This window comes from Equus caballus, chromosome 24 (genome assembly GCF_041296265.1).
Source record: "Equus caballus isolate H_3958 breed thoroughbred chromosome 24, TB-T2T, whole genome shotgun sequence".
Taxonomy (NCBI): Eukaryota; Metazoa; Chordata; class Mammalia; order Perissodactyla; family Equidae; genus Equus; species Equus caballus.
Window position 1 is genome coordinate 32,131,735 of NC_091707.1, and position 27,568 is coordinate 32,159,302.

At 45.1% G+C, this 27,568-nt stretch overlaps 2 protein-coding genes across 8 annotated transcripts in view; one reads left to right on the plus strand and one right to left on the minus strand.

Annotated features, from left to right (window-relative positions):
• The window catches only part of HEATR4 (HEAT repeat containing 4), a 45,485-nt gene that overhangs the window by 10,314 nt on the left and 7,603 nt on the right, over positions 1-27,568 (minus strand). For 3 of the 6 annotated variants that reach the window (XM_023628064.2, XM_070250091.1, XM_070250092.1), the window contains 15 exons: positions 24,671-25,624; positions 23,316-23,503; positions 22,144-22,284; positions 18,399-18,602; positions 17,297-17,440; positions 14,040-14,219; positions 12,973-13,133; positions 12,231-12,335; positions 9,496-9,614; positions 8,613-8,793; positions 8,009-8,078; positions 6,969-7,158; positions 5,980-6,058; positions 5,025-5,184; positions 3,565-3,623 (listed from right to left, as the gene is read on the minus strand). In XM_023628064.2, the coding sequence (XP_023483832.2) occupies positions 3,565-3,623; positions 5,025-5,184; positions 5,980-6,058; positions 6,969-7,158; positions 8,009-8,078; positions 8,613-8,793; positions 9,496-9,614; positions 12,231-12,335; positions 12,973-13,133; positions 14,040-14,219; positions 17,297-17,440; positions 18,399-18,602; positions 22,144-22,284; positions 23,316-23,503; positions 24,671-25,624 (2,935 nt within the window). Of the gene's footprint in view, positions 1-3,564; positions 3,624-5,022; positions 5,185-5,979; positions 6,059-6,968; positions 7,159-8,008; positions 8,079-8,612; positions 8,794-9,495; positions 9,615-12,230; positions 12,336-12,972; positions 13,134-14,039; positions 14,220-17,296; positions 17,441-18,398; positions 18,603-22,143; positions 22,285-23,315; positions 23,504-24,670; positions 25,625-27,568 lie in introns of those variants that run through there. The other 3 variants (XR_011432218.1, XR_011432219.1, XM_023628065.2) reach the window with 2 other exon arrangements.
• RIOX1 (ribosomal oxygenase 1) lies at positions 1,429-27,319 on the plus strand. 2 transcript variants are annotated; one of them, XM_070250093.1, is made up of 4 exons: positions 1,429-3,851; positions 4,308-4,482; positions 8,520-8,582; positions 20,668-20,724. In XM_070250093.1, exon 1 carries the CDS (start codon positions 1,500-1,502, stop codon positions 3,444-3,446), a length of 1,947 nt encoding a protein of 648 aa, XP_070106194.1. In that variant the 5' UTR covers positions 1,429-1,499; the 3' UTR covers positions 3,447-3,851; positions 4,308-4,482; positions 8,520-8,582; positions 20,668-20,724. The 2 variants fall into 2 exon arrangements, 1 of the variants encoding a protein (XP_070106194.1); XR_011432220.1 differs by lacking the exons at positions 1,429-3,851; positions 8,520-8,582 and adding exons at positions 21,725-21,790; positions 24,769-27,319.

Below are 27,568 nucleotides of genomic sequence, written 5' to 3' on the forward strand. Positions count from 1 at the left end.
GGAGATGGGAGAGCCTTTGGGAGGAGACGGAATGTGAAACGGGTTTTAATAATGGTTTTGTCAAAAGATGATTTGGAGACAGCATTTAGAAGGAACAGCATTAGTAAAGGTATGGAGGAGAATATATGAAAAGGAACAGCAAACAGTCTAACTATGTTATAAATAGGCACAGGGAGAGATTAAAGTTATAGAGACTAGCTGGAAGCCTACACATAATAGACCAGGGTTTCTCAGCCTCAGCACTATTGACATTCTGGGTTGGATAATTATTTGTTGTGGGGGGTTGTCTTTTGCACTGTGAATGTTTGGCAACATCTCTGGCCTCTACCCACTAGATATTATAACATCTCCCCCTACCCCGACCCTGCTCCCCAACCAAAGTGTTTCTTGGGGAGGCAAAATCTCCCCCAATTGGGGACCATAGTAATAGAGCATACGAGAAATAAAAAAGGGTGGATGTGATATATACGTAGGGGTAAAATTTTAAAGTTTTGGCAAGTGTTTGGATAAAAGTGTGACTGAGGAGAAGACTGAAAGATCAAACAGAACCATAGAAAAGGTCCTAGAGACCATGTACTCTAAAATGGTTATAATTGTTTGCGACATTGTAGACCCTTTTGGAGGGAGTTTGGTAAAACCTATTAATAATCACAAAAATTATCTTGCCCTTTGAGTCAGCAATTCCATTCCTGGGAATTTATCTTAAATGAGTCTAACGAAGACAAGTAATATTTATGTACAAAACAACGTAGTAGTTACAATGGAGACAGTGACCATGTTGTTCTCAACAATTACACCCTGATGCTTACCACAGGATCTGTTAGATGAGAGGCCCAGATTTAAGAAGTCAATTTAGGATTCAGAGGAGGTGAGATTGAAGATTCTGGAGAGAGAAGTTGTAGCTAATGAAACAAAACCCCAGAGGAGATGGTAAGAGCAGATATCAAGAACGCAAGGAGAAAAGTTCGTAATATCTTAAAAGAGAGGGCAAGGACTGAGAATTTGTAACGGAGAAAAAGGACGGAGGGAGTTTAGATAGGGCTTCAATCAATAACGTCATCGGCAGAGTAAACACCGAGTAGACCTGAGATTTGATCTAAATCTCGAACTTTGCCTGAGAGCATTCCTTGAAAACAGGAATCCGGCACTTTCTCGTGCAAAGCTGCTGGGGAGCGTGTTATTTAGAAAGAGAGACTAGAAAGAAAGAAGAATTAGTTGGCCAACTTTCTTTCTCCTGGAATCCTAGCAACTTGATTTTTAAATTGCCCACTAAAGATGGAATCCTTGTTAATTTGGCAAGGACTCCGCCGCTCTAATATGAAGCCATGCGTTTAAATTAACTTGACATTCGCTAACCCGGAGAGCCGGAGGCGCTCGGTGGGAGAGTGGTGGGCGTGGCCAACCCCGAGGCTGCGGGATGCCGCGCCCGCCTTCCCAGAGTGCACCGCGGCCTCAGGCTGCGTGGTTCCTCTTCTCGGCCGCTCCGGAGAGGGCAGACCATGGACGGGCTGCGGGCTAGCTCCGGGCTCTTGAGACGCGGGCGGTTGAGGCGCCGGCGCCAGCCACAGCCACACAGCGGGTCGGTCCTGGCCCTGCCCTTGAGGCCCAGGAAGATCCGAAGGCAGCTGAGGAGAAGTGTTGCGTCCCGCATGGCCGCGCTGAGGGCCCAGACGCTCCCGAGCGAGGACTCGGAGGACTCGAGGGTGGAGTCGACGGTGGACGATCCCGGAGACCCGCTGCCTGCTGGGGCGGCGGCCATTCCGGATGCAGCCCGGCGGGAGCCGTACGGCCACCTGGGGCCTGCAGAGCTGCTGGAGGCCTCGCCCGCGGCCCGCTCCCTGCAGACCCCGCCGGCGCGCCTGATGGAGGCGCCCGCCCTGCCCGCGCGCCTGGTGCCGGCTTCCGCGCCGCCTGCGCGCCTGGTGGAGGTGCCCGGCGCGCCAGCGCACGCGGTGGAGACCTCGGCCCTGCTGTGCTCTGCCCAGCACTTGGCGGCCGCCCCACCGGCCGTGGTCCCTGCGACGCTCTCGGGGCCGCAGGTGGACAGCACGGGCGGGGAGCTGTCCTGGGACTCCCCGCTGCTGCGCGTCTTGGCCGAGCTGAACCGCATCCCCAGCAGCCGGCGGCGGGCGGCGCGCCTGTTTGAGTGGCTCATCTCACCCATGCCGCCGGATCATTTCTATCGGCGCCTGTGGGAGCGGGAGGCGGTGCTGGTGCGGCGGCAGGACCACACCTACTACCAGGGTCTTTTCTCTACCGCCGACCTGGACTCCATGCTGCGCAACGAGGAGGTGCAGTTCGGGCAGCACCTGGACGCCGCGCGCTACATCAACGGGCGGCGAGAGACCCTGAACCCGCCGGGCCGCGCCCTGCCCGCCGCCGCGTGGTCCCTGTACCAGGCCGGCTGCTCCCTGCGCCTCCTCTGTCCGCAGGCTTTCTCGACCACCGTGTGGCAGTTTTTGGCTGTGCTCCAGGAGCAGTTTGGCAGCATGGCAGGCTCCAACATTTACCTCACGCCCCCCAACTCGCAAGGTTTTGCCCCCCACTACGACGACATCGAGGCTTTTGTGCTGCAGCTGGAAGGTAGGAAACTCTGGCGTGTCTACCGACCCCGGATCCCCACTGAGGAACTGGCCCTGACATCCAGCCCCAACTTCAGCCAGGATGACCTCGGTGAGCCAGTGCTGCAGACCGTGCTGGAACCTGGAGATTTGCTCTATTTTCCTCGGGGCTTCATCCACCAAGCCGAATGCCAGGATGGAGTGCACTCTCTGCACCTCACTTTGTCCACGTACCAGCGCAATACCTGGGGCGACTTCCTGGAGGCCGTACTGCCTCTGGCAGTGCAGGCTGCAATGGAAGAAAATGTGGAGTTTCGTAGGGGTCTGCCCCGAGACTTCATGGATTACATGGGGGCCCAGCATTCGGATTCTAAGGATCCGCGAAGAACTGCTTTCATGGAGAAGGTGCGGGTTTTGGTTGCCCGCTTGGGACACTTTGCCCCTGTCGATGCGGTGGCTGACCAGCGAGCCAAAGACTTCATCCACGATTCTCTGCCCCCTGTGTTGACTGATAGGGAAAGGGCACTAAGTGTTTATGGGCTCCCAATTCGTTGGGAGGCTGGAGAACCTGTAAACGTGGGGGCCCAGTTGACAACAGAAACAGAAGTGCACATGCTTCAGGATGGGATAGCTCGGCTGGTGGGAGAGGGAGGCCATTTGTTTCTCTATTATACAGTGGAAAACTCTCGTGTTTATCATCTGGAGGAACCTAAGTGCTTGGAGATATACCCCCAGCAAGCTGATGCCATGGAACTCTTGCTCCGCTCCTACCCAGAGTTTGTAAGAGTAGGGGACCTGCCCTGTGACAGTGTGGAGGACCAGCTTTCTTTGGCAACCATGTTATATGACAAGGGGCTGCTGCTCACCAAGATGCCTCTCACCTGAACTGTTTCTTGTTGATTGCTGAAAACAAGACAGTAGTGATTCTCTCCTACCATTACCACCTTTTTGGGGGAAAAACTCATGTTCTTACCTTGATAACCATCAATGTGCTCACATTTACCTTTATGACTTCTTCAATGTCACAAATCTCAAATGATCTTCTAGGAACCACCACCTCATCTAGGCACAAAATAAAAGCAGAAGTTGGAGGTGGAAATAAGGAGCTACTTATGCAGAAGTGACCTTGGTCCCTGATAATTTCAGAGCACCGACTTCATCATCACCCTCAGGCTTCAGTGTACTGTGTAGCACTTGCTGGGTCATTCTGCTTGAGACATTAGAAGTTTTTATTTGGAATTTGCATCCTTCATTTGAGTTCTCTTTCATCAATTTGGGGGGAGGGTTGGGGTCAGTATCGTGTTTGTTATTGTGAGTTTGTATGAATATTAGAAAAGTTATTAAAGTGCCAAAGAATGTTTCCCTTTTCTAAGGCTAGATTATTATGTGGCATGATTTGAAAGAATGTGGGAGTGGGGAGGAAGATAGGGAAAATCTTTCATGGCTGAGGTGAAAGGTTACTTGAGGTGGTTGTAGGATTGGGGACCAATTCTGTAACTTTGGGGGTAATTTACTCATTTTAATCATGCTTACTTGGACCCCAAACAGCACAATCCTATTAGAAAAGTTATGAGTATATTGTTTTTGCTCAGTGCTTGCTTTCATCAGTGGCTGGCACTGCTCCCAAAGGGGCAGCATGTCACCTAGTTGTGCTATCATAGGTCTCAGTCAACCAACTTGTAGCAAGCTGGCCATGAGGGAAGGCTGGTATTCAAGTCACTTTCCACTTTCATTTTTTTCTGGCAGTTGGAAGAAACTTACCCAAATCTGGCAAGTGAATATTCTCATGGTTGGTGGAAAAGAGCCTGGTGTACCAGAGAGCACTGGACTTGGAACCAGAAGACCTGGGTTTGGGGTGGTGGCTGGTAGGCAGCTGGCTGAATGACCTGAGGCTGCTGCTACGCCTGGGCACACAGATTTTGTAAGTATATTTTGGTACAGCTTGATGTCTGCACCTCAACATTTAGGTTGTATCTGGAACTTTTAAAATCCCATCACTGTAACTGACAGGTTCAGTTGTATAAGGTTGAGAACTTTATAGTGTTTTTTTTTTTTCAGTTGCAAAAGCATAGATGTACGTAAAGTAAAAATGAAAGCTCTCCCTCCAATGCGACTTTCCTTAGAGAGCTGAACCTTAAGCTTACAAGGCTTTTTTGGGGTGCTTAATCAAACATCAATACAGTAGTTTTTTGGCCTTTTTAATATTCACGTTTTCCTAAAATGGGCTTTTTTGAACTAACTTTCAAATCAGTTCAAAATTTTTTTAAGGGACAAAATAGCAAATAAAAGCCTGAGGGGCAGGAGAAAAATAAGAGGACTGAGAGGATGGTGCCAAGAAGGAAACGAAGTAGCCTTTCCTGACTTTCATCCTACGGGCTTGCAGGGAAGTCCCAAAACCTCCAGATCATGGAAAAGTCTTGTTAAAAGGAGTGAAGACACAGGACTCACCTCCAGGAGACCTACCTTTAAAAGTTTCTTGGAGAAAACTATTGAATTTGAGTGGCTTTTGCCCCTCTTTGGGTTGCAAGTAAACACGTTTTGCTTCCTCCTTCACTTTTCCTATGACCATCTCAATCTTGAATACTTTCTGCGTCAGCAAGTCCTTTTGGCTTAGTGTTTGAATCTAGATCAGAACAAATGATGTTGAAAAAAACTATACGAGGCTGCAAATCATCAAAAAGCATTAAAGTAACATTGCAGCATGCTTATTGGTGTTAGACGGTATATAAATGCCTAAGAGCATTGTTCTCTTGTGATATTGGTTGGACATGTTTTACACCTGTTAATGAAAAATTCACTTTAGCTTTTTGGACATGATGAAAGGAACCTGCTAAGAAATGTTTGTTTGGTGTGAAGCTGGTCGTGAATTATATGAAGAAAGAATTTTTTCCTTTTTAAATTCCTTTTTCTCTCTATTCCTTCATTTCATCTAACAGCTTTGAAAGATGAGAACCACCTGTTCAGCTATGAGTGTGCCTTTGGTGAAAGAGCCTTAATTAGGAATTAGGGAAAGTTGAGAAGGAAAAAGAAAATCTAGGGGCCAGCTCCAGTCCCTCATGCCTTCTTTGTGCCTACCTGCAGAAAAGAAAGAAGAACCTGGGTTTAGGGGATGGTGGGGAGAAAATGGAAAGGAATGGAACAGTATTTCAGAAACAACAATTGACAACAACAAACCCTGATTTTGAGGGCTACTTGATAGGGCTAAGAGGATTTTTGTTTTGGCTTTTTACTAATAGGATTTATAATCCTGTCTTGGATGGATGTTTTGTATCTTCAAATGAGATATCTGTGTCTGAGGTTTAGATGCGATGTGGACGTGGATGTAGATGAGGCTGTGTCTGTCATGAGGAAAAGAAAGGTCTGAGGAACTCTGGAGAGCCCTGCATTTTCTCTGAAAACACAGCTTGTACTTATCTACCCTGTTCTTGATCTCCTGAAGCATTTCTTGGTTTCCTTCATTTTCTAAGTTAAGTATCTTCATTGCCTGATGAATTTCTCTGAAAGATAAGAAGGACTTCTTAGGTGGTTTTTCCTATCCTTAAAAAAGGCACAGGGTTGGCAAATACAGAACTCGGAGTCAGACAAGAATCCTAAATTTCCAATCCTAACTGCGGTTTTGCTGAGCCTTAGCTGCAAAAAGGGTGTGATGCTTAGCTTATAGGGATGTTGTGTAGTTTTGTTTTTGTTTTTGGTGAGGAAGATTGGCCCTGAGATAACATCTGTTGTCAATCTTCCTCTTTTTGTCACTAAGCTATCATCTGTGCCAATCTTCCTCTATTTTGTATGTGGGATGCCGCCACAGCATGGCTTGATGAGCAGTGTGTACGTCTGTGCCTGGGATCTGAACCCGCAAACCCTGGGCCACTGAAGTGGATTGCATGAACCTAACCACTATGCCACTGGGCCGGCCCCTGTTGTGTAGTTTTTGAGGTGATGTATTTGAAGATACTAATAGATACCATTTGTTGAACACCTTTATGACAGTTACTGAACATGTCGTCTCATTAATCATCACCACAAACCCATATGGTAGACTATCATCTGCATTTGATACATGAAAAAATGGGCTCAGAGAGTTTAAGTAACTTAACCCAGGCTCACAAAGCTAGCGCATGCCTGAGCTGGGATTCAAACCGTGGTCTTTAACTCTAAAGCCTGTCCTCACAGTAGGCATCTGATAAAACCACCTGGGATGGAGAACAGGCGCGTGAACTACATGAGCTTGACTTTGCATCTAATTTAGGCCAGTTTTTCTGTTACCCACTTGGGTAAGCAGGTGAACGGCACAAGTGAGCCTGTGCTTTTCCAGCCATTAGGCAGCCTGGAAAGGCAGGGATATATTCTAACTCGGGTGGGAGAGTTGGCAGTACAAGAGGCTGTGGCAAGAACCAAAGGTTTAGTGCTTACTTTAGAACAGCATTGTGGTTCTCTAGGAGCAGCACGTCTAGGAAGGTGTCCCTGACCCGGTCTCCTTGAAGTTTCAGGGCTAGGATGCTACGGCAAGCTTCTAGTCGTACACCTGGTGACTCTTCATAGTGGATGGCCCAGAACAGAAGGTCTGTCACTTGGGGACTCACTTGGCCAATCTGTCCCAAAGCTGCAGAGATTAGAGGGCAGCACAATTTTTAATTTTGTCACTTAAGACTGAGTCGGCTATATCCTAGCATCCAGAGATAGCCTTATTAATAAGTAATAAGGTGTAGGCAACCACCTGCTAAATTAAGTATTGCAAATGCTAAACTAAGTATTTTGTCTGTATCTTCCCTTTTGGATGCAAATCACCATTAGAATTTTAGGGATGGGTTATGTTATCTCCAAGGAGATTCCTAGGAGGGGGTGATCCATCCCATCCTTGGGATGTGAGCATACACTGATTTACCTATGTATCTAGGGATGAGATATGGGATGGATAACTCAGAAGACCAGCCTAATCAAGGCAGGGTGATGGGGAAAGGAGGCACAATTACTTCACAGGTTTATCTAGGGCCAGTTCTGCTGGGGACCTGCCAGAGACTGTCAGAGAGAGAAGCAATGCCAAGGATGCTTTAAAAAGAAACTCTAGGAAAATCTGAGGGCAGGGTTTTAGGTCTGTAGCAGTCTTGAATCTGGTCTTTTACAGAGTCCTCTAGTGGAAACCTCCAGAGAAAGCAGGCATAGCCAACAGTGGATACCTCCTTGGAACTTCTCCCTAATTCTGTTGGCAGGGACTGTCTTGTCAGCCCTTTGCCTTAGTAAGTTTGAGATAGACCTAGACTTGGGATCTTTCACTAAAAATTAAAAAGAGGAAGATAATAATCTTTAATTTCTCAGGCAAGGAACTTCTGAGAAGGTGTGATCATCCTCCCCAACACACTACCCACTTCCTAGAGAGATTCTGGGGATCATCTCTACTAGCATATAGGAAGGTATTTGAGGTTGAGGAGCTGGGGCCAATCTTTCTGTAATACCTCGAATGGCAAAGGCCTTGATTTTCCAGTAAGGATCTCTCTGTGTCAGATTCAGAAGGCATTCAAGGACCTGGGATGGATAAAAGGCACTGTTGAGTAGAGAGGACCAGAGCAAGAATGAACCAGAGACAGGGCCCCTTCTTGTCTCTAAAATGTACTAGAACCGAAAAATGACTTTTTATTGGTTCTAGTGACAAATGATCTGGAGCCTGCACACACAGTGTATTAGCTGAAGTATCTCATCTGTAGACTGATTTTGTCAGCTCACAGATCTATGGCCAACAGGCTTCTTTTGAACACTTCCATCAGGTTTTCCCCTAATAACTAGGGATTACAACTCCATTCACGAGTTGATCCTAAAGCCCATAACTAAGGTGAGAACAGGATTCAGGGATGTGCTCTAGAGTGAAGTCTGGGCTGGCTGGGAGCTAAATGTGGTCCTCACTGATTGATGTGGCCTCTATACCCCCTCACCTTCCTGGTTCTTATCTCTCATTCTGTGTCCCCACAGAGTGGTGAGTGTTCTATGCACAACAAGGGAAGCTCAGGGTAATGCCCTCTTCAGGTTAATCAGGTAAGATGGGAACATGTTTCCTTGACTCACCATCTCATCACGGATCTGCAGGGCACCTGCTGCCAAACAGGCTGCCCGTCGAACTGCCATGAAGTCATCAGAGAAGCAGTTCAGGAAGCTTGGGAGAAGCTTGGCGGTCATGAGCTTGAGCCTACCAATCAGGGAGAGGGCTTCCACACGCTCCTGGGGATTTCCTTGACTCAGCTTGACTCTGTAAGGCACAGGTGCTTTTATTTTCCCTCCTTAAACTTTTGGTGCCCCCCTCCACCCCACTAATGCCCTCAGGATAAAATCCAACCTCTGTAGGCTCTCTATTGTTCATTCCCACCCTTTCCTAGTCAGCCTTATGCCCATTAGGTTAAGTTTCACTGCGCAAAGACCTCAACTCTCTCGTTTACTTGAATCCCTATGACCCAGCATATGCTAGGCACTAAGCTATCTTGACTGAATAAAGGAAACATTCAACATGCACCTCTTACACAGTCGAGTTCTCTTCACTGCCCTTAGATGTGCCATGCTCATTTCTGCATTTGGCTCCCAGCCTGGAATGTCTTCCCTTCTCCTCTCTGCCTGAAGTCTTAGCCATCTTCCACAAACATGACCTTACTAGGCATTTGTGTATCATGCCTGTATCATCAGAATCATGTCCTAGTTTTGAACTCTTAAACATCCAAAACAGTGCCTAACACCTAGTGGGCACTCAGTGATTCTTTCCTTAGCCACAGTGTTAGCATCTGTAGGGACTGTTAACTTTCTATTTTATTTTTTTAAAATAATTCTGCAATGGGACCTAGTACGATGATAAGCATACAATACAGGGCAGCTCACCCAAACGCTGGCAGGCTGGATCCCAGGCCGCCTGAACACTTGTAAGAATAGAGAAGTTTCTCTCTCCATGTTGACTACGTCTTACCTGATTGTGTCATGCACCTCCTTCCCAAGGCTCTTGTGCCCCAGAGCTTGGGCAGCTGCTTGTCTCACTTCCTTATGCCAGTCATTCAACATCAGCTGGATCAACTTATGTTTCATATCCTATAAATAGGTGTAATAATGAGCTACCATTTATTGAACGTCAGTTTTGTACTTGGCACTGCGCTAAATGTTTTTTTTCCCAGTTATTTTATTGAGGTCATAATGGTTTATAACTGTAATTTCAGGTGTACATTATTATTTTTCAGTTTCTTATAGACTGCATTGTGCTCACCACCAATAGTCTAATTTTTTTTTTTTAGCAAGATTAGCCCTGAGCTAACATCTGCCGCCACTCCTCTCTTTGCTGAGGAAGATTGGCCCTGAGCTAACATCTGTGCCCATATTCCTCTACTTTATATGTGGGACGCCTGCCACAGCATGGCTTGATTAGCGATGCGTAGGTCTACACCCGGGATCCAAACCAGCGAAATCCGGGCCACTGAAGCAGAGCATGCAAACTTAACTGCTGCATCACTGGGCTGGCCCCACCAATAGTCTAATTTTTATCTGTCACCACACATGTTCCCTTTAACACTTCCGCCCACCCCTGCACCCCGTTCCCCTCTGGTACCACTAATCTGTTCTCTTTGTCCATGTGTTTGTTTATTTTCCACGTAGGAGTGAAATCATACGGTGTTTGTCTTTCTCTGGCTGGCTTATTTCGCTTAACATCATGCCTTCAAGGTCCATCAATGTTGTTGCAAATGGGACAATTTTGTCTGTTTTTATGGCTGAGTACTATGTGTTGAGTGTTTTTACCCATCACCTAATCCTCCCGAACAGTCCAATGAGGCAGATATTATTCCCATTTACAGATGACAAAATGGTGGCTTAGATTTACTTGCCCAGGGTTAATATGTCGAGTGCTGGAGCCAGGACTCAGACCCAGGTCTGTCCTCCAAGCTCATTCTTTAAACTGCTATCCTATGTTGGAGGACCAGTGCAATCTGTGTTTGAGAGACTTAAAATTTGAAGGTGATACATTAATAGGGTGACCAACTCATTTCAGTTTACCTGGGACTTTCTTGGTTTTAGTATTAAAAGTCCTGTGTCCTGGACAAACCGGAACAGCGGCCACCCTATATATCAGTACTTCTCTCAGAGGGGAAGGACAAAGATTACTACAGTTATAGCTGATGATTGTGTAAATATGCCCTATCTGTTTTCCTGGCCTGAAACATCTCCCTTTTCCACCCTTACCTGGTAACTGCTGTTTTCCTACTCTTCTTTTAGGATTTAGATCAAAAAGCATCTCCTCAGTAAACTCTCCTCTCCCCTCTGTAAGCACAGGAAATCTCTATAATACCTCATAGTGGCTTCTGTTACAGCTATTTATAACATTTACTGAGAGAGGCCATATTATCTTGACATCCCCAATGCTAGTATAGTGCCTAGCGTGTAGGATGTGGTCAGGAAGTGTTTGCTTACTGAATGATGAAAGAATGGATGGACATACTGCCTCTCTTAATTCCAGCAGTCTGACGTGGAGTTCTCATTTGTACCCCATCCCCGGCTTGCTCTGCGTATCGTAATTTTTACTTTCAGTTGGCAATCCTAAGTGACAAGTGCTAAGGCAGTGAATGTGCACATGAATTGGCTGTTAAAAAGCAGATTCTGACTGAGTTCACCTGAGGTGAGATTTTGCACTTCTAACAAGCTCCCAGGTGATGCCTGTGTTGCTGGTCCAGCACTTTAGCAGCAGGGTACGATAGCAGTTGAGGAAGAATTAACGACCAAAACATCTTCAGGTGATTATACCAAATGGCCAGATTTTGTGCTTTCCACACCAAAATGTGAGGGTCAAAGAGTGGAGGGTGTTCACTTCTCATGGGAGTGGCAGTGTTCTGGGCCATTTTGCAGGTACTCACTGTTATAAGGAAAGACATAGTGGCACATGGGAAGAAGGGCAAAAATCCCATGTGGACAGCTCAAGGTGATTTAAAAGTAATTGCAAAAGGAGGTCAGGTGAAGGCCTAAATGATGGTCATGGTTCCCTTTGCCTGGAAGTCCCTCTTCAGTCCTGTCCCAGTCTTGCTCGGCTGTCCCAGGTTCCTTCACAGAACTTTAACTGATGACTTCAGCCTCATCAGTCTCTCTCCGAAAGGTGTTAAGAAAGTACCTTACATTTATCGCTTGTTCTTGACTCACTTGTTTGTTAGTCTTGGTACTCCAACTATAATGTCAGTTTTTTGAAAGTAGGGACTGTGTTTTATACTTTCTCTGTGCGTGTGCTGAGCACTCAAGGAGAGCCAGTATAGACACTAGGATAGTTGGGTTGTTGGGTAGTTTAAGTCAGTGCTGCTCAAACTATCTGTGATGCAGGACCAGTTTTTTGGGGTGGGAAATGTCATTGACTGATACTTATACGTTGATGCTGAAACAACATCAAATTACTATAAAAGTTTCTAAACTCGTTCTCTTGTTTTTTTGCTTGTTTCCTCGTGGGTGAGTTAAAAGTGTTTGTGGACTGCTGCCATGCTGAGAAGCAGTGGCTTAAGTCGCAGAAAGACATGGCATTTGAAGATAATTCTGACTTAGGAGTAAGAGTAGCAATATAAGGACAGAGGTCTGTTTGGTAAGAATGGGATACTAGATAGCAGCAAAAAGTGGAAGGGCTCCCTAGCCCAGGCTTCGCTTAGACTTTCTGTCCTGGGAACACAGAAAGAGAAGGCTTACCAAACTGACACTTCCACTGATCTGGGAGACAGCCCGGCAGGCCACAATCCGATCCTTCCATTGACGGCTGTTCAGCTCCACGGCAAGCAGGGTGTGTATCAGGGTCTGAGGAAATGGAAGACTTGTGTGAATATTCATAATTGCTTTTAGAGATGCTAGAACCTTGAAGAAGTGACATCCTAACATGGCGTTCAGCATAATTAGTGTCACAAGTACATGAGATGCCCATCTCTAGCAAAGGAGAGTGGGTTTACAAGATATGAGGCACTCTTCCATCTGAGCCAACTGACTTCTGGGATCAGAAATCAGGGAACAAGACAGATTTAGTAATCTGAACAGAAAACTCCTGGGGTCTTCTCTTCTTGACTGTCTTTACCCCTAAATGATTTGTATATGCCTCAATCTTTTTGGGTTTCACATTTCTGCTGAAAGTAAACAGAATGGTAGGTCTGTGCAGTTTTCAATGGTAAACTTCCGGCAGAAGCAAATTCTACATATCACAACTCTTCTTGCATATAGTTAGAAACCACCGGCAGCCTGCTTTTCTCACCTTTCTCTTAGCTCACTATTGTCACTTCCCTGTATACACCCCCGTTCACCCACACTTAGTCCAGTTCCACCTATGCTTGAGATCATCCTACCCTGCCACCTGCTTTTTTGATTCCTTACATTCACTGACCTCAAAGACCCAATTGTTCCCCCAAATCTGGTTTCTTTCTCTGACTCTAAAACAGGCACATACTGTCTTCCCACTGAGATGGCTCAGGAGCATACAAGACTGGTGCTCAGTTTCCTCATTCCTCTTGGTAAACAGCTGATGGAGGATCCTCTTAATCACGGGGTAAGTGGCAGCACCTTCCAGAGCCAAGCACTGAGCTGCAGCCCAGCTGTCCACGCTATTACCTGCCACAGTGGGATGAAAAAAGGAGTCCAGAATGGCAATCTCTTCTCCCCACAGAGAGAACAGCCTTTAGGTTGGTACCCAAGGCTGCTACCTGCCTGATAACTCACTTCCTTGTGCCCCTCTCAGTCTAGAAATCCAATGCTATATTTAAAGCATATTTAAGTGGATCATGTCAAGGTTTTAAATATAGACTGAAAATCTTAACTGAAAAGTCTCATCCTAAAAGGCTCTTGTTAGGAATAGAGCAGTAAGGCGCTTCTGGCCTCGGTGGGAGATACAGTTTTTCCTCCCCCTAGAGGTTGGGAAGTCTGGAGTGAAGGCTTTTTTAAAACAGATGAATTAAGTGGTTGAATGTCTATATTCAGATGGCCAAACCAGTCAGCCCTCTGTCTTTGTCTCCACCCCACTACCCACCACCCTGCCTCTAGGGAAGGAACGGGCACATCTTTCAGAGAGAACAGTCAGGCCTCTTGGGCCTAACTGACAGGCACCTGACAGGACCCTTTTGCTTGTATTACTCCAACAATGCATGTGGTCAATGCCTGTAAGTTACTGTGCAAAAATGGAAGCATGATGTATTCAAGTGGTGATTTTTTTAATTTTCAGAAAGTATTCTTTAATATTGTTACATCATCTTTTCACTGAAAAGAAAATCTGGTTGTGTGAATTCAAGGGGGCATGTTTTCTAGTCACATGCACCTGAAACACTTAGCCCAGGTCCCACTAGGTAGCAGTATACCTATTTTGTCAAAGTGCCTACGAAGAACTAAGCTCTGTTCAACATAAACCTAAAGTAGACATCACAGAGCATGATTGTGGACAGGAAAGGATTAGGAAAGGCTGATGGTGAGATTTCCTTGCTCTACCCCATATTCCCTGGTCAGAAATAACAGGGCCTTACTCACCCTTCAAAAGGGCAGTCTGCATGATGTCCCGGGCAACGGGATTATGTGACTGTATGGCGTATTGGCATACTGCTGCTGCCATCCGCACATGCTCATTCTTGTCACAAAGAGCAGCCTCCAGGGCGGGCTGTAGAACCTCTGGCAAGTCCTGGATAGGCGGGGCTTTCACGGGCTCCTTGTCTGTGATCAAAAGAGCCAGGTAAGAGGGTGTAGCCCCTTGGCTTTTCTCTGAAACACAGCGTCCTTCCCGTGGCCAACCTCAGTCTCAGTTGCAGGTGATTCCTGCTACTTAATGTAATTAGAGTTTAGCTGAGCCCCTGCAATGGGCAGGATTTTATGGTTCACTTCTGTGCTGGGTATCCCACTTCCCAATCCTTTATCTTCTGGCTTCTAAAGAGCTGTATTCAAGCCAAAAAAGAATGTTTCCAGCTAGGCTATTGCAACCTTCACCATTAGTTTTAGTGATGAAAATCAACCTCTTTACCCTATATATTTTTGTATTTTTAATAATAGCAATTATATTTACGTAGTGCTTTGCCATCTATATAGTGTTTTCATATTATTGCATTCAGTCTTCCAGCCCTCATTGAAGTAGGCAAGCCAGGTGTTACTGCAGAGCTCACCTGAAATATGTGTATTTCAGGAGTCTTAGTTTTAACTAAACAGACTCACAAGACCATCATAGACCACACATGGCACAGTCTTCAGAAGGATGCAGGGTGGGAGCACAGTTTGCCAACAGGGCAGCCCCAGGCATTCCTTTCGGCCAGTTCTTGAGGCATTTTGAATAGCATTCCACAGAGCCTGCTGGGGACAGCTCAGGAACATAGAATCCACTCTGGGAACAAGTCTTATGTTTCACGGAGTTGGTATCTCTTTTTTAACAACGCCATAGATATATTTCCAGAGTCCACAAAGAGCATGCCTGTTATCATTCACAGCATTCATGGAAACCCAAAGGATGGTGCTGCCTTCAAGTATTCATATTTCACTTACAGTTCTTCCCAGTCCAAATGTATCATTCAGGGTTCATTTTTATCATAAGTGATGCTGCCTTTAAAGATAGTTCCTGTCCTTATCAGGTTATCAGGGCCACGGGTAGGCATTTAAAGCTCAAATTCTCAAGTAGAAAGGGCAAAGGTTTTCCTAACCTTTTGTCCATAACTATTCTCATTTTGTGGATAAAGAATTTGAAGCTCAGAGAGGCTAGCTGACTTACCAAGGAGTCAGCAGATTGGACCTGTGACTGTGATTTTAGGATTTTTAATCTGTCCTTTTTACTAACAATGGGGGCTGCTATGGCATCTGTTAAGAACGGGTTAGATGGAAATATGTGTATTTCTGGGCAATAGATAGAAGTCAGTTCAGTATTTCAAGAAATAATAAGGACTTTTTGGGGTGAGGTGTAGGGAGGAAATAAGACAAATCAAAATTGAATCAACCAGGACATGTGAAAGGGATCACGTGAAAGGCACAATTCTAGGGGAAGACAAAGGCGTTCTTTGTATGTGTGTGGAAGATTTGGGGATAAGATTATAATAATACCTGTTGCTGCCTATTGAAGGTTTTCTCTATATCCTGGCACTGAAAATACATCATCTCATTTAGTGGCCAAGGAAACAAGCAGTTATAATAAATGTATGTGTGGGAGCATACAGCAGGGACACTGAACCGAGTCTGGGGGGGAGAGCAAGGAAGACTCCTCAGAGGAGGTGACACTTGAGCTGAAAAGTGAATGGCAAGCATAGAAGTTAATCAGGTAAAGAGAGAGAGGAGGGATTTTCCAGCAGAGAAGCAACAAATTTGAAGACCTGGAGGAAAAATGCCCAAATCTGGAGCTCCATAGACGAGAAATAAGTCAAATGAAACTTTAAAAACCTGACAACTTTGTAGAGGTAGAATGACTCCCCGCCCTTAAGGAGTTCCTTGCCTGGTAGGGATGGCGGGAAAGTAAACAGACAGTTATGAGAGAGTGATTAATATTAGGATGCTACCAGCAACAGAGAAGGAAAAAGTATCAGCCTGGGCTTCATATAAAAGGTCAATCTGAGAGGGCACTTGAGGGCTAAGAGACTGTCGGTTTTATGTTCTTTCAAGAGCAGTTTATAGTTTCCATCTTCTGGGTCCTATGTCTTAACAACCATCTCCTCAGTAGGTTATAGTTCTGGCCTTTGTAGATGGGAAATTTTCCTTTTTAACTGCTTATTGCTAGTAAAGAAAAAAGCTATTGACATTTCTTTTTCAAAAGATTACAGACCATTGGAAAAAATGGCCAAGTCCTTAATTCATTTTACAAAGGTAGCAAAAACTAAAAGATAGTGTAAATAAAAACAAAACTACCAATTTCATTTACAAATGTAGTTAAACATTCTAAAATATTAACTCAAACCCATTGGAGTAAAAAAAGAATACTATATCATCATCATTGGGATTTATTTTAAGAATTTAACAGCAGAATTCATCATAACCACAAATTAAGGGAGAAAAAGCTAGAAAATGGCTGATGAAAATTCAACAGTCATTTTTGTAATTAATAGAAAAGCCAACATACATGTTGGCATATGTTTGTAAAAGCAGAGAGAGAGTTGTGGAATGCCCAGCTAAACATAGCTTACCCTGGGGAGTGGTGTGGGGGTGGGAAGGTAATTACTTCTTTTTATATTCCTCCGTGTTGACTGATAATGACGCTTTATATTTCTCTTGTAATTAAGAAAGGATATTTAGGAGGTAGAATCAGTAGGATTTATTGGTCAGTTGGTTGTGGGGAAAGGAAGGACTTGTCCAGGATGACGCAGGGTCCTGACTGGAAATGGGATGGATTTTGGGGCTGCGGATTGAGACGTGGAATGTGGAGAGGGGTCTACGGAGAGGGCAATGACTTCAGTATGGGACATGTTCACTTTGAGGTGTGCTGTCAAAAGAAGTTAAGGCTAAAATGGAGTTGGGAGGAAAGTGTGTATATACAGCGTTCAAATATATATTTCAAATATATATATATTTACATATATATAATTTTTGGCTATTACAGTTGGGTCTGAAAGGTAATGGAGTGTAGTGTAAAAGGCACTGGACCAGAAGTCAGGAATTTTAATCTCATCTCTATTGCTAATAAACTGTATATATTCAGGCCAGTCTCTGGGTCTTGGTTTTCACATTTGTAAAAGGATCTCAGATAAGCTCCAGGGTCCCCACCAGTTCACATTTTCTACGGCTCTGTGAGTTGTTGCTATCCTCAAGCAGTTCATTCTGGCTCTCACCTGAGTCCCCCTGGCTGGTGACAGTCCGGGGCCGTTCTAAAGCCGCTGTGGCACATGTGAGGATGGCTTGGATTCGGGTGTCATCATGCATGTCCCCCAAGCTCCGCAGCAGGCCCTCTGCTGTCTCATGGTGCCACTCAATGACTGTGCCGCAGGGAGGGAAATGAGAAGAGAACCGCCTGGTTAGGGGTATGTTGTGCTGCAGGTAGGTGACAAGAAGTTCCCTTCCCTTCAGGACAATTCAAGCAAAACATTAGCTCAGAAGAATAAAGGACCCCATGGAAGTTATTTCTCTGATGATCCAGGTACCCTCTTGGGCAGTTCCCAAACAAAACCCTCCCCAGTCCCATCCTATATCCTATCTCTCTTTGCTTAAATAACTCTTCATTGTTACCATCTGGAAAATAAAAAGGGGCAATAAATCATAGTGGTTAAGGATACTGTGTTGTCAGATATACCTGGTTTGGAATCACAGTTATTAGCTGTGTGACCTTGGATAAGTTACGTAAGCTCTCTGAGCTTGAGGTTTGTCATTTGTAAAATGAGAACAATACTAGAATCTACCATACAGAGTTGCTTTGAGTATTAAATGAATTAACTAGACGAAGTGTTTAGCAAAATGCCTGACAAGATAAGGGCTCAAATGTTAATGATTGTGGTTATCAATAGGTTTCCTTTCCTTTGAAGGCTCTTGCCATCTGGCTTTCAAGGTCTCCCTTATTTTATTGCTAACTGCTCTCTTTGCATGTATCAAGCCTTTATTTGAGTGCTCCCATCATCTGTAGTTGCTCCCTACTAGTAGCTTTTACTCAGAATCTCTTTTTCAACCCATTTTTGTGTATCTGATCCAGTTTATGTATGGGTTGCTTCTGTTTTTCCTGCACTAACTACACTAGTCTCTCATTTTCAGAAAGCCAGCAGCCCTTGAACCCTCAAATCTTGTGGCTTTCAACAGTCCTTGCTAGGCCCTTACTCTGCCCCAGATTGTTATGTTTCATAAGATAGGGATGATTTTCAAAGATTGAGAAAAGCTGCTCCAAGGTGAGGACTCCTCCCTCACAAATACACACTGATACATCGGGAACCCGCCCCCTTCACTCACTTCGGGCCCAGGCAGTCTTCCATTCCTGCAGCATCCTCTGCAGGACCACCAGTTCCCAAGTCACGTCCTCCTTCAGTGATTTTGACAGCTTCTTGGGTCTCCTGGTCTTAATGGGCGCGTCCTCTTCACCCGCCTGCAGCAGCAGATCCTTGGCTGGGGTGGGCAAAGCAGTCCAGCGCGGGGCCCCTTTCACAGGCCTACAAGCTGTGCAGTATGGCAGTATGAGATATTTCTCCCCACGGCTCTAGGCCCAGTGTTCCCAGCTAGCACCACATTCCTGTTCCTGACAAACACCAAGACAAAACAAATCTCAAGAGAACTTTCCCGTGATTATATAGGGAACTGAGTACAAGTTCCATAGGGAGTTAGGAAAAGTCCTGACTACAGACATGATAAAGCCATGATAATGGGGAGAAAAACTGAGATAGATACAAACGTTTTTATAAGTTTAATGAATCTTTAGGAACATGAATATGTTTATATATAACAAGGTTTGCTCATAAAATTCAATTATTTGATATATTGCAATTTAAAGTAGAGTATAATTGGCCATTAATTCCTAATTTTTTAAGTTTTTAATTTGAGAGAAGGAATGGTGCTACCAGCTGCTAAATTTTAAAGATTTTAGCATCTCTGAGTTTTTCTTTTATTTTGGTGAGGAAGATTGGCCCTGAGCTAACATCTGTTGCCAATCTTCCTCTTTGTGTTTGAGAAAGATTGCCCCTGAGCTAACATCTGTGCCAGTCTTCCTCTACTTTGTGGGATGCCACCACAGCCTGGCTTGATGTTTGGTGTGTAGCTCTGCTTGCAGGATCTGAACCCATGAACCCTGGGTCACCGAAACAGAGTGCATGAACCCAATCCCTACACCACTGGGCCGGCTCCTGAGGTTTTTTTTTAATTATGACAAATAACAGTTGGAAATTTGAGAACAGAAGAAAATATATAAATAGAGATTTATATGGTTGTTATAGAAAAATAGTTTATGTTTTCTAGACTTAATGTTCTCCCTAGTGTCAGATCCAGAAAGCCTCTTTCTCAGAAGAGTAGTTGTGTGGAGAAGGCAAAATATAAAAATATTTCCAGATTACTAAATTCATTATTTGCCACATTGCTTATCAGTCTCACATTCTAATCTGTCACTATCAACCATTTCTTTTTCTTCAAAGATTTCATTCTAACTCCAACACGTTTAGATTTGTTCTTAGTTCTTTCCTTTGAGCAAGGAGGGCAATACCATTTCTTTCTTCCTGTGTAGAAAGAGTCCCGTGAGACTCCAGGGCAGTTTAGCCCAGATGCCCATACAGAGTGTAGCCCCGAAATGGTCCTCACCCGGCTTGGTGGTGCTGGGAGAACCCAGTCACCCTGCTGAGGGCCTCTTTCTTTGCAGGGGAGGATGTGTGCAGCCACAAGCCGTGGAACCACCTCCAGACAGGTCAGCTACCAGTGAGTGGACACAGACACTCCCTCACTTCTCTCCTTTCAGCCTGCTTGAAATCCCTCCGAAGGAAGTGAGAAGTAGCTGAGTTAACCCCTCTCTTCCTATATCCCCCTGCTCAGAGTGTTAAAATGGATGTGGTGAGGAAGTCCTGAATCCCTGATATTTAACCTCTGTGGAAGTGGCAACATTTATTTTACTTCCAGTATTTTGAGTTCTAGGGAGGTAGGAACACATCCACTAACCCCCTTCCATGTCCAGATTTATCTAAAGGGAGCACACAAAGAAACAACTCTTGGGGCCGGCCCCGTGGCTGAGTGGTTAAGTTCGTGTGCTGTGCTTCGGCGGCCCAGGGTTTTGCAGGTTCAAATCCTGGGTGTGGACATGGCGCCGCTCATCAAGCTGTGCTGAGGTGGCATCCCACATGCCACAACTAGAAGGACCCACAACTAAAAATATACAATTGTGTACCGGGGGGCTTTGGGGAGAAAAACGAAAAATAAAATCTTTTAAAAAAAAGGGAACAATTCTTTGATTTTCTGTGGGACAAAAGGTCAGTACACTTTGTTGGCAGAAACAAACGGTGCCTTTGTGACTTGTACCATAAAACCCCATGCTTGGCATACAGGAACTGTAATCATGTTCTGGGCACACTAGAGAGTTTAATGTCATGATTTGGGGGAAATTAAAGGCTATTTAGTAATAAGTACACTTTGTATCTTGAGAAGTTTCATCATTTTAAATCACCATCTAAGTGTTTCAATTTAATCAAAATGGAGAGGAAAAAAATCTACCCACATCTAACCCCAGGAATTTTCCTGTTTTTTCCAGGTTCTTACATACTAATATTTCTTAAGATGAGATGATGAATAAAATGGTTATAAGAAGGTATGTGTATATTACTATTTTGACTTTACTTCCCCCAGATTAATTTCAAATACTATTTTCAAAAAGAGTTTGAAAAACCCTGCAGCATCAGTTCATTAAATGTTCTGTGTTCTGGAGAAAAAGAGGGCAGGTATCCGGCACCACGGGGGGAAGTGCCTGTGAAGCAGGTGAGATGGGTGGGGAAGCTTCCGTGAATGCAGTAGGATCCTCAGAGTAGTTTTTTTTTAATAAAAGCTTTATTGGGGTAGAAATCACATATTATAAAACTCATCCTTCTAAAGTATATGCAGTTCAGTGGTTTTTAGTATATTCACAGAGTTGTGCAACTATCACCACTATCTAATTTTAGAATATTTTCATCACCTCCAAAAGAAACCACATACCTATTCCTCTCTCCCCCCGGAAACCACTGATCGACATTCTGTCTCTGTGGATTTGCCTATTGTCAGAGGAGAGGACATGCAGAGTTGAGTTGGCTTGTGGGGAAAGTAGTATGTTACTAAAAATGCCTTGAGTTTGTATGGCACTTAATGGTTTATAAAACATATTCACAAAATCACCTAAGTGTCAGTAAGTATCCCAAAAGTGCCTCGCTGTAGGAATGATTAGTCTCAGTTTTAATGAAGCAATGGAAACCCCAGAAGGTGACTTGCCAAGACCCAACCCAAGGCTTTGCTGGGGTGCCTTCTCCACTGCTTTATAAAGGTGGTCCTCAGCAAAGAATGAGCGGGTGTGAGTTTTGGGGAAGCTGCCATCATTAGCACCTCTTCTACTCTAATGGCAATTGCCTAGCCAGGCAGCACTAGATACAGAGGTTTGGGGCTGGTAGGAAAAAGAATGGGTCATTACTGCTGCTTGTTTCTGCATACCAGGGGGCCCATCTACACAGTGACACTGCAAAGAAAGAGTCATGGGAAATGGAGACATACCCTCTTGGAGGGATGGGCACTTTTTGTTTCACAAGCTCGTTTCTTGATTATCTTCCTTATCTGTCTTACAGAATGAAAAATGATGTACTTGTGAAATGGAAACTTACAACACAGGATCACCCTAGGGCCTGAGGCAGGTATGGGCCTGAGAATGGAGCTGGTGGGGTAGAGCCAACCCAAAGGAATAGGGCAGAGTGTTGAATCAGGGGTTTGATGTACTTCTCTGGAAGCATTAAGATGGGCTCTGCCTTATTGGTAATTACTGGTCCTAAACCACTGAGTTACACCTAAGTTTTATCTGATTTCAACTGAATGGATGCTCCCCAAAGGCTTTTCCTAGTTACAGTTAGTATTTTATAATTTTATGACATGATTTGTAGTCGGTAGGAAGGGACTCCCCTAGATGCTGGTGGTGCCTCAGCCTATGAAACGGGCCTGAGAGAAATAGCCACACTTCCATCTTTACCCCCATTCTCAGCTTCCTGCTTACGTGCTTCAGGAACTGGCTGGGAAGTCCACCTTTCTGGGCTTTGAGGGAAGACCGTACATAGCTGCTTGTCATACCGATTGAGGTTTTCCAGGAAAATTTGGTCTCTCTTTGCACCAATCTTGTGGATGACCTGGACTTTATCTGCAATAAAGATAAATAAATGAGTCCCCAGCACCTCCCTCCTTCCTTTCTTCCTGGGTTTTCAGTCACCAGGATCAGACTCAATTACATTTTGCTCTACTCTAAGCTCCTTGGACTCATAACTCCCATGCTATGGGAACATCCCTTGAAGGTGACTGTTGCTAGGAAATAATGAGCTGGTGGCCTGAGGCCTGGAAGCCAAGGCAGCACCTGTCTAACTTACAGGCACTGCCCCTCTGGAAAGCTAGATACTAATGAAGGGGTACCTAATTCGTCTCTTATCAGTCATAAATTCCTTCATCTGAATAATTTTGTGAAACATCTTAAGAAGACTTTGAGTTGACAGCAGTTTAGGAACAGGCTGGGAGTCGGGAATAATAAACAACTTGGAACATGCAGACCTAGATTGGGTATCCTGGAAGCCCAGGCAACTAAAGGATAGTAAGATGGGAGGGGAAAGTAGTGGACATACTGGGCATTGGGCAAGAAGAGTTATAGATGCTTTCTCATCTACTCTTGAAGTATATTTTTGTTAATGTTGTTTTACAAATAAGGTACATAAGGCTCAGAGGGATTATATAATTTGCTGAAAGTTAGTACGAAGGGGCTAAGCCAGGATTTAAACTCAGATCAGCCTGACTGCAAAGCCTGTGATTTTTTCCAGCATAGTACCTCAATGGGGGAATACGTCAAAGTGAGCAAAGGGGGAGGGTATACAAAGAAGAGGGAGGTTATTCCCAAAGCCAAGTCTTGCTTCCTTGACAGTCCCATCCTCCACGGCCTCCTTAGTAATCCAGAGGGATAGAGAAAGGGGGAAGAAGAAGAATAGTTTCTTCCCCAACAGATACCTCCCCCCACCCCCTAAACAAAACCCACAAACTCCCGTGCTGGTGACCAGGGGATGGTGCCATGAACACCAGGGTCATCCAGGGCCTCTCATCCACACCCACAAATGTGTCATCCCCCAGCTACCTTCCACTCCCTGCTCCGTGTCCACCTCAGCCCCCACCACAGGGCCCCAGCTCTATTACCAAAGTAAATCTCCTGTTCAAAGGTGTTGTCTGTGGAGTAAGCAAACTTTCCAGCTCGGGAATTTACTTGTCGGAAGTAGCTCTGGTTTCGGGGCTGGCAGATGCTCCTCTTTCCACTGATATCCTCAGCGATATTATTGTCAGGCATGGTTTCAATAGTCTGCACTTGTGGCAAGTAATTGGGCAATCTTGGCAGGAGTGAGAGAGGGAGAAAAGGGGGGAAATGTAGGAGATGGACCTCTCCTTTTCCATCAGATCCATAGCTCACTCCCTTTCCTCTCTAAGCTCAGCTCATACACACATAAGCATCTAAAAAGCACCTGTGTTTAACTGTTGGCCTTGCCCCCACGGTGAATGTGGAGCTTCCAGGAGGGTCTGTCTGTAGCCACCATCTCCCTCTCCTAGTGGAGCCACTCCTGCAGTCACTGGATGGCAGGAAAGAGTGGCCATGCTCCCGGCATGACCTTTTTTTTTTAACATTGGTGCCTTTAGAGGTTGCATGGACTTAGGGAAGGGAAGCCGCTTCCTACGTTAACTCACTGTATCTTTTATGTGTGTGGTTATTTACATTCCTGTAAGCTTCTTAAAGGATAGGTCCATGTCTGTCTCATTTACATTGTATTCCTAGCACTTCACAGAGTACCTGGAAAGTAGTGGGAATGCAATTTATATTTGTCTAATAAAGGAATAAATAAATGGGTTTCCACTTATTTTTAGTCTACTTTTCAGAATCAGGGATATTATAATAGCTCCAGTCTTCCCTCTAGCTAAAAATGAGAAGGAAGCAATCTGAGAAATGCACAGTAGTCCTCTCCTCTCAGGTTGTTTAGTTCTCTGTCTTGCTGCTAGTCAGTGACACACTGGCTCCTTATTTAAAGTGAGGCAGGACCAAACCTCAGAGCCATGAGGTATGCCTTCCTTACTCTGACCATGGATACATGTCTGGGAGCACCTGGATAGTAACTGGATCAGCAGAATAGCTCAGTCTGCTGGGAAAGGCCGAGAACCAATCCCTTTAAAGGCAGTGGTTCTCAACTGGGAGCGATTTTGTCCCTCAAGGGCACATGTGTCAATGTCTGGAGACATCTTTGGTTGTCACAACTGGAGAGTGCACTGGCGTCCAGTGGGATGCCATCCTACAATGCACAGGGCAGCCCCCCACAACAAACAATTATCCAGCCCAGGATGTCAGTAGTGCTAAGGTTGAGACACCTATTTTACAGAGATCTTAGAGAGCAGACTGGCAGTGAAAAACACTAGAGGGTGATGGGAAAGTGCATTCTGAAGTAAGGAGTGTGAGCCCACCTGGGAGTCCTTGATTCTCAAAGGCATGCCTGAGGCCCCAGCAAGTCTACCTGTAATAAACAGGAAGCAGCAGTTCTGGCTTCTTATTTTCCTGGGTGGGCAGGATGACAGTTTGACCCTCAAATTCTGCTGTCTCTTCTTCCTCTAGCTGTTTCAAGAGCTCCAGGTCGCTGTCAGAAGTGAGCTCATCCCGGATGTGACTCCAGTCATACTGCTGGCGCAAGAAGCTCTGCCACTTGTTGGGGGACACACCAGACCTTAGAGGACGCTTGTTCTGGATCCATCGGGCAGTGCGCTTGTTCAGCTTTTCCAGCACAACGGCCTCCCAGGCTCTGGCCTCCTTCTCAGCCGGCGGAAGCCAGGCTTCCCTGTCCTCCAGGTTCACATCTGGAGAAAGTGACAGACGTAGCGTGTCTGGATCCCTACAGGATTGAAGAATGAGAGGGCAAGATGTTTCCTGGACTAAGCTTGCTGGCTCTGCTTCCTTCAGCTTCTTCTTAAGATTGGCAGAGCTTTCTGTCCTCACAGCCTGGAAGGTGACCCTTGCTGAGGGACCTGAAGAATCCAAGAACTTGAAGCTGATGGATTTCTGAGGTCGGGCCCTCCTCATCTGAGGAGGCTGGATGATGTTGTGTACATTGTAGAGATGGTCAAAGCTGTACTGGCTATAAGAAATGCTGGGCAGCCCTCGCTGCCACACCACCTCCTGAGAGAAGGTAAGGTTCGTTGCGGCCTTTTTCAAATATTGGCTCTTGAGGTGTGCACAGTGCTGAGGGCTGAAGTGGAAGACTGGAGGCACACCGGAGACGGAGGTGCACTCCTCCTTGTTTCTTGGTTTTAAGTAAGAGAAAATCAAGCCCCATCCCAGCCGTGGGGGGAGTGACTGCTGGAAACGGTGGGAGAGAAAAGTCTTTCCCTTTTGGGTCTTGGTCATTGTTTCCCAGCAAATGCTTCCTTCCACATTGCCTGGTCCAGAGGCAAGGCCTGGAGGGGTGGCCAGGCACCTGTTAAGGGAATGGGAGGAACTGGTGAGAGTTCTAGGTCAGCAGAAATTGGCGGCCCAAAGTAGTACAGAAAGAAAAGAACTTGGAAGAAGATGGGGTGGGGGAAGCCCTGTGAATTAGAAGGATAAAGGAAAGAAATGGCGCAACGTTCTAAGTATTCTTTATATTAGACCCTTGCTTCCAGTTCTCACACTTGTCTCCAAAGCTCACCCCCTCATCTCCTTTTGAGGGGCTACTGCTTTTCAACAGTATCCCATCTTCCTGTTTTTCCTCAAACGTTGCTTTCTCTCTGTTCAAAAGGCTTATAGCATAAAGTTCAGACAACTCAGCCTGGCCTTCAGGGTTCTCCATTGGTGTGACCCCAGTTATGACCTTGTCCTGACATATAAACTCTCGAGTCTCCTAGCTCTTTTCTGAGTATTCCTCCCTCCACAGAGTGGAGCTTCCTTGTGTGTCCTCAACATGAAATAGCCTTTCTTCCATACTTGACACAAATTCTATCCATTCTTCCAGGCCCAGCTCAATTCCTGCCTGCTCCCTCTTTCCTGACCTATCCAGGCCTTCGTGTCATGCACGAATTTATAAATCGCTTGTACTATACCAGTTATTTTAACTTTTAATCCTATGACACCTCACATTGTTAAATATTTGGTTCTCTAACGGCACCACCCAAGGACCCTGTCTCCTGTCTCTGCTCTCCTCAAGAATCACACAGTATTTTTCCATATTGCTACATAAGTCTTCATTGTTAGAATGTTTAACAGCTGCAGAATATTTTATCAAGTAGGTAAATCACCTTAGCTCTTCCTTAATTATTGGGCAAGCTGTTTCCAGGTTTTAGCTAGCATGGAAAACACTGTAGAGTACAAATGCCTAGATTTAGTGCTTTTTAAAAAATTTTCCTTCTGAAGCACTTCCTTAGCCTAATAATGATAATTGACAATTATGGACTACTTTGCTAAGGGCTTTGCATAGGGACGATATTATGGTCTTTATTTCCTATGAGAAGAAGCTGAGGCTCAGAGTGGTAGGTAGATCATGTAGGCCATCAGTAGAAGAGTGAGGCTTCAAACCCAGCTGCCAGATTCCAGCTCTGGAGCACTTAGCCTCTGTGCCACTCTGGCCTTGGCACAGGCTCCACTCCCACCACTCACTGTGTTGGCCTTGCCATTCCCAGGTGCACGTGGGCCTCCTTATGTGCAAGGATGAAGGTGAAACCATTATTCTGTGTCCTCTTGCTCTTAGTGCCAACTCCTGCCTTCTCTGCCCTGTACACAATGTGCCCCTTAGTCCAGGTGTGACTCATTTCTCTTTCCTGAATAACACCCAGCACAGTCCCTGCTCTCCTTAGGGCTTGATTTATTCCACTGTCTTCCGTGTAATAAATCTGACCTCTTGGTGTGTTTCTTTTTGTTAAAGGTCAGCTTTTATCTAGATGTCACTAGGCCAGAATTAATAACCTCATTAAGTGACACATGATTAATATGATATCCCTCCAGGATTTTTTGCACATAAGACTAAATTTGGTTGTTCCATCTCTTCACAACCATGAAGCCAGTATGGCCACAAGGTCACTGTGTATTTAAAAAGTTAGACTAAAAAAATTAGGGCAAGGGTAGAGGCTGGTCACAAGGTGATATTTTTCCTGGAACAGTGCCTGCTCTCACTGGTCGAAAATGAACTGTTAGATGAAAACTATGTTTGTGTTCTCCTGTCTTGTGTGTTGCCTAATAGAACACTTTATTCTTACCATACCAGAGTGGCAGTATCTTGCTCCCAAGGCAGAGGGCATTTTGATCCTAAACACTTGAAAAATGGATTGAAGACTGGTTTCTCCACAAGATGACTGCCTATGTAGAATGATTTTGGGTGTCCCCAGACATATGTCCTTTAGCTTGTGACATACAGAATCTTTGGTTACAATTCCCGTGTCCCAGAAAGAAT

Excerpts from the sequence above, each read along its gene's own strand:
- RIOX1 (XM_070250093.1), top strand. The coding sequence starts at position 1,500 with ATGGACGGGCTGCGGGCTAGCTCCGGGCTCTTGAGACGCGGGCGGTTG.